Source organism: Elephantulus edwardii, unplaced genomic scaffold, assembly GCF_000299155.1.
Source record: "Elephantulus edwardii isolate Elephantulus edwardi_28Jun2011 unplaced genomic scaffold, EleEdw1.0 scaffold00051, whole genome shotgun sequence".
NCBI classification, from domain to species: Eukaryota; Metazoa; Chordata; class Mammalia; order Macroscelidea; family Macroscelididae; genus Elephantulus; species Elephantulus edwardii.
The window spans coordinates 11,366,728-11,373,465 of record NW_006399801.1 but is presented as its reverse complement, the minus strand read 5'-3'; the positions used below and the strand labels follow the sequence as shown (position 1 = coordinate 11,373,465).

The window sequence follows — 6,738 nt, the reverse complement described above, 5'->3', positions numbered from 1 at the left end:
GAAATTGATGGTTTTGAATCACAGAGTTGGTGAAGAATACTGAATATACACCACAGACTTGCAGAAGAACGAACAAATCTGTCTTGGACATAGTAGAGCCTCAGTGCTGCTTGGAAGAGAGGATGGCAAGATTTTGTCATACATACTTTGGACATGTCCTCTATCAGGAGATACAAATCTGAGAAGGTTTTGTTCGTTGGTTTGACTTTAGACAATTCATCCATCAGGTGGTACCTATCCCTGAAGAAGGATATTGTCGTTGGTAATCAGCTGGGAAGAGGAAGATCTTCAATGAACTGACACGGTGGCTGAAACAAGGAACTCCAACTGCAACAACTGAGAGGATGGACGGCAACAGGCAACGTTTCATTCTACTGTATGTGCACAGGAGGCAGGAGTCCACCAACTGATGGCAACCAAGAATACACAGAAACTCAGTTCATGTAAATAATAACTCCCATCGCTCTCTCCTCCAAGCCCTAAGTAATTTTAAGGTAATTATTTATGCAGTTTCTATCCTTGAGTTGTTGAACCTGGTGGTTGTTGTTGGTATGTGCTGTCAAGTCTCTGTGACTCATAGCGACCTATGTGCAACAGCTCTGAATCCTGCTCTATCCTGAGCCAATCTCATCGTCTCTGACACACTTACCACCATTAACCCAGTCACCAAGTCAAAATCCATCTCATCCTGGGTCTTCCTCGCCTGTGTTGTCCCTCCACCTTTCCAAGTATGCTGTAAATGAGTGCTATTTGTTTTGCGCTTGGAACATCCTATGAGATCTACTGAGTCCATGGCTCTGCACTGCTGAACAGTATGGCATAGTTATTTCAGCTGCCCATTTCGAGTTGTAACATGTTGTATACATAACATCCTTTCAAACACATCTAATATTTGAAAAGCCAAAACCAAATCCACTGCAGTCAAAGCATTCTGGTTCACAACGACCCTACGTCAATAACATCTGAGGCTGTTATTCGAGGATACTGGCCTCCCATCTCTTACAGAGTGGTTGATGGTTTCCAACAGCTGATTTTTCAGTCAGTAAAGCAACACCATAACATACATAACACAGTAGTGCACTGTAACAGCAGAGCTCCTGTAAAATGTCATACAAGCAGATTTCATTATGTTGTGACTTAATTATTTGATAAAACCTATATAAGGAATGTTACTGCCAACACAAAGGTATGTGACTTGAATCCACCAGCTGCTCCACTGGAAAAGGATGAGCAATTTCCTCCCACACAATTAACTAGAACTGAAACCCTGCTGGAGGCTCAGCTGTGGATTAGTTCTCACTCGACAGTATAGAACAACAACAACAACATGTAATTTGTGAGTTCTCCATCATCCATTAAAATTTTAATTCTGAAAACAGCAACTCTCTTGTGGGTGAATCCACACAATACTCTAGAAATGTTTGTTGACTCCCAGTCAGTGCTTAGAGTTGAAATATTAATAGCAACTGTTATTAATGAACTGTTAAGCTTTTCAGAACTGTTGTGTTTTTCTCATTGTTTCTCACTCTTCATTTTGATTTATCATATATTTAAACTCAGGTTTTGGGGTTTGTTTTTTCCCTTTCTGGAGGGTCTTAATCTGCTATCATTACATTAAAAATATATCCTATGGAAACCTTTAAGAAATATGTTCATTTAGTGGCAAAACATGTGTTCTGCGGGGCTTCTTGCCTGTCCATGTCTGCCACGTTGCCTTTTACCAAGCTATTATTCTCTCAAGTATCTACTCTCACTAGCGGGCCCAAAAGTGGGCACATCCCGGGCTGATAACAACCTGGTGACCTTCAGCTCCAGCAGCTGGTGAACAACTTCAGGTGGTCTTGGTGCTGGGACTTCAGGTGGCTGAGGCTGTGAGGGGCACCTGCCATGCAAGTGTGCATCAGAGACAGTCTGCTGTGACTGAGAACACCGAGATTGTTGTCTTGTGATTTCTTTGACAGTGAAACCATCAATTAAAGCTGTTGCCCATTGCTATTGACTCTGACTCATGGTAAACCCATGAACAAACACATGAAAAGGTGCCCAGTCCCGCCCTGTATTCACATGAATGTGCTTGAGTTCATTGTTGTGGTTACGGCATACTCTGAGTACCTTCCGAATCCAGGACTCATTGTCCAGCACTATTTTAGATAGTATTTTGTGATCCATAGAGTTTCCAGTGGCTAATCTTGAGGACTAGTTGTGAGGTGTTTCCTCCCAGTTTGTATTAGCCACTACAGCGTGTCCACTCCAGGTGGCTCTGTGATATTCAGAATGCCAACGGCTCGGCTTCCAGCATCACATCAATGTGCGAGCTACCACAATGGGACAAGCCGACAGATGGTGATCATCAACTTATATTTTCCCACTTACATAAGGGGACCCAGCTCTGATGCTGGAAGTCTACCAATGACCTGAGCACACAATTCTGATTTTATCTGGGTTTTTTTTAAGGGTTTGTCATGAAGCTGGATCTTGGGCCTGAATGTGATTCTATCCAGCTCTGTTCACCACTGGGTTCTTCATTCAAAAATGGTATTAAGTGACAGGCCTCCCCCACCCTCAGCATGATTCTGTTTGGAAATATCACCTTCTTCCCCAGGTGGTCAGTGTGTGAACTCTCCCCATCATTCAAGCAGTCATCAGATTTGACCAACCAGACCGAGGTTTGAGTTTCCCAACATATACCAATGAGGGAGTTTTTCTTTTGCTTTTCAAGGAGAGGAGCAAACAGGACAACAGGAGGGAGGGGTTTGTGCGGGGAGAAGGGTGCAATAATGAATGAATGGAATTCCAAAATCTCTGTAGATGTTCATTGAAATGAAAAATAAACAAACTAAATTAATAATAATAAAAAAAAGAGAAAAATTTCAAACAGGAGTGTCTTTAACCTATGCAAATATTCTTGGGAAATGACAGGACAAAGCTGCCCATAAAGGAGAAAAATAACCATTTGAACATTTATTTAAAAATTCTCTATGTTGTTCTTGGCCAAGATTTGATTTCATCAAATAGGTTGGGTTCTGTAGGCTGGCGGTCTGGCTGGCAGCATAAGAAGGTCACCTCCATTTGTTGTAGGAGCTCCAGAAAAAACGCTGCTTCAAATTCAGATGGGACATTTATACATTTTTCTGGGCAGAACCAGTCTCTGTACCTTAGTGCCACCCAAGAACATCTTGACTAACACAACATTCCTCGAACTAACAGTTTTGTTTTTTGAAGCGGTACTGTACGTGAATAGGGCTCTCACAACAGCATCATCTACCTGCAATAAGGGACATACTCTAAGATCTGATGTTTATTTTATCAATTTCCCCCTCTTCTAAAGTTGTATATATTGCAATATGGTAATAAAAAAAAAAACACAACAAAAAAAAACAACCCAGAGCATGAAAAAGAGACAAGAATTAGAAGAGTTCTAAACTCAAAACTGATGAATGAATGCAGTATGTTCACCTATGACTGCAATATTTAAAGGGTTCACGGATGAGGTCTTAGAAATAAAACAACAAGAATCTAAGTTTTCCTTAAAGAGCATATTGTGCCAATTTATTATAGAATGCAGTTAAAAAAATATTTTGATGTTAGCCTCTCCAGTTTAAAAGCACTTAACTAGAAACACTTGAACAGCTATGTAACGGTCTCTCCCACTCCTGCTCCCTCCCGTCACCAAGTACTGTAAACAAGGTTTTGAGAACATTCAATCGATTTCTTGATCTGAACAACCAAAGGGGTTAATGCAAACATAGTTGCAGAATCTTAAAGTAAACCATCTTGCAAATTTCCAAAGCATGCATTGCTACTTGGCATTAGGTATTTCAAACTGACACACTTCGTAATGGTATTTTTTAAGGCCAAAATATAATACCTATGTACCAGACATACACATTACAACTAGAAAAAAATTATAAATGTTAACCTAGTGTAACAATTCCATCAGGAATTAGTGGGAAAAGGCACTGCATCCCTCTCTTATCACCACACAGCTACCACCCACTTGACATGCTTTGGATTTAAATCCTGTTAGAACAGTTAACAACATTTTCTACAACATATGACTCACAGGAAGGTTAATACATCTTACACTATTCCTTCACTGCCATGTTTTCCACCCAAGCATACAACTGTTATGAACATACGCTACCAATTTTATTTACAAGTTTATTTTGATGGTTCAGTGGGGTAAAATTAAGCTACCTCACCCAAGAGTTCCCCGGAAGGTACTGGCTATGACTTGTGGCTAATAACAACCATGTAAAAGAAACAAATGAAACCCACATCAGAACCCAAAACACCCAAACTAAAGTTTCTCACCCAGGAAAAGTTGGCAGTGAAACTGCTAATTCTCTGAATTCTGTAAGCTAAACTCTATGTAGAAATTTCAGACCAAGACTTCTTTTGCAAAGCACAAATTACACGTTTTCCCGGGTGGGTGCCAAGTGACTGTATTCAGGGTTTAAAAACGAGCCACAGATCTGCAAGAGTGAAGGTTTTCAAATGCTTTCCTAGCTTTCCAGAAGATTTTAAACACCATGGGGTAAGTTTACATATGAACAAAAGGTTAGTTTTGAAAATCAGTAATATACATGCACAAACCATGAAGGGAAGAAGTGACACACTACCATTTCCACATTGTGCTGCGGTTACTGTAACAACTTTCCCACACCAACACTCAGCCTGGTGCGTTTCCCGATCAGTAGAGCATCTACTCTCCAGGCTGGTGAGGAACATCAAGTTCTCCCCGGGCCCACTGGTCGACCCACCCTTGGCACAAATATAACAACCTACCAAAAAAAAAAAAAAAAAAAGATTAAGTACAGAACACTATTGTTATCGGTTTTCTCAAGACGTTCCCTAATGTCCTTGTGCGATCACCACAAACTCAAGTGATTGGCCCAAGACATCCCGGGTGCCATGAACATTGACTGATGTGCAGCATTGGAACAAGGAGACAAAGCCTTGATTCTCTTCTGAGCAACATGGACTGGGATTTCTGCCACAACGGTCACGGCTGCCACTTCCAAAGTTGTGACCGGCCGTTTGCGCAGTCAAAGAAGGTTCCTCGCTGTGAGGACGGCTTGTGAGGAGTGCTTCTTCATCTGGGGCCGGTTCAGCTTAAGTGGATAGGTGTGTACTCCGGCCTCCTGGTCTGGATGATCTTGGGCTTCGGTCTCTTCATTTTCTCCATCTCGTCGTCTTCTTCGTTCTCTTGGTCACTCTCACACACGTGGACCACCACACTGGGAGTGGTGTCGGTGGCTGCATGCAGTTCGTACTTCTCTCCTAGGGGGAAAAAAAGGAATTGCCAGGTGACTCAGACAGGTTCGTGAGAACTGAGAGCAAGACAGAACAGGGGAGCACTCGGGGTGGTCTGGCAGAGTTTTTACACACATGTGCAGTCTCAGAGACCATGAGACGCATTGTGTATTCCCTCAGGGACTCACTCAAAAAAATGAAATCATCATCATTCTGATAGTGAAACACTGCTGAGTTCTCCAAACATACAGAAAGTAGGAAGAAAAAGGGTGTGTGTGTGTGTGTGTGTGTGTGTGTGTACTGTCATCAAGTCAGAACCAATTCATAGCCCACCCTCCACTGTGTTTCCAAGGCTCAAAAATCACAATGCAAGGGGACTGCCCATCTCTCTTCTCTTCCACCTCTCCCCATCTCTCTTTCTCTCTCTGGTAGATTAATGGCAAGAAGCTGTGCTGCAATCCTGAAAGCAAGTGGTTCAAGGCCTTTCTGTGAGAGAAGGATGGGCAATCTCCTGCTGTGCGATTAACTGCCTCCAAAGAAAACTCACCAGAGAGTGAGCTATGGGTCAGTTCTGACTCAGGGCACACAACAATACCTGTCTCAGCAGCTCTCTGCCACTGTTATTCCACCACTCCACCAGTGGCTCCAGGGGAGAAAGAGAGGAAACCAAGCAAACTCCTCCTGTGCAATTTACAGCCTCTTGAAAACCCACTAGGAAGTCAGTTATGGTTGCAAGTTGATGGGAATGAAAGCTTTTTTAATATTATAAAACAACATTTTTATGTAATAAAAAAAGCCCCTGGTGGCCTAGTCAGTAGGGAGTGTGCTGCTGACTCAAAGGCAGGCTGTTCAAATCCACCAGCTACAAAGCAGAGCAATCCCTTCTTGTGCAATTTAGAGTTTCTAAAAACTCACTAGAAAGTCAACTATGAGCTGGTTTTGACTTGACAGCAGTGACTGAGCAATATATACATACGTATATAAGAGTATTAAAACATAATTATATAGATAATTTTTGTATTTTTATATATATATATATACACACACACACATTATATATATTAAATTTATATAAATGTGAAATTATAGTTAACACAATTGGCTGCTCCCTAAAAGGGTGGTTGTTTACGTCTACCCAGAAGGATCTCAGAAGGAAGCCTAATGATCTATCCTCCTCACTCTATTCCTCCAAAAACTCAGCCACTAAAAACCTTATGGAACATAATTGTACTCAGAGGCACATGGGATACCATGAGCTAGAGAAGACTCAAAGAGCAACTTGTTTTTAACATGACCTTGAACATGCCCAGCAGGGATCCTGAACCAGCTGAAGGCCAGCATTTCCCGAAGTGTGGTGCATCAGAGTGGTCCAGAGCTTGGGCTCATGCAATGTGCCTGTCTGTGCTATTTTGCCTTTCTGTGTGCCTCAGTGTCCTACTCTGTATACATATATATCAGAGTATTAATATATAATTATATATT

The 6,738-nt window shown here is 41.7% G+C and overlaps 1 protein-coding gene across 2 annotated transcripts in view; it reads right to left on the bottom strand.

Moving 5' to 3' along the window:
• Positions 1–4,856: 4,856 nt before the first annotated feature.
• RCAN1 (regulator of calcineurin 1) overlaps positions 4,857–6,738 on the bottom strand; it is a 140,851-nt gene continuing 138,969 nt past the window's right edge. For both annotated transcript variants that reach the window (XM_006886736.1, XM_006886737.1), the window contains exon 4: positions 4,857–5,283. In XM_006886736.1, the coding sequence (XP_006886798.1) occupies positions 5,111–5,283 (173 nt within the window). In that variant the 3' untranslated portion in view covers positions 4,857–5,110. The remainder of the gene's footprint in view (positions 5,284–6,738) is intronic.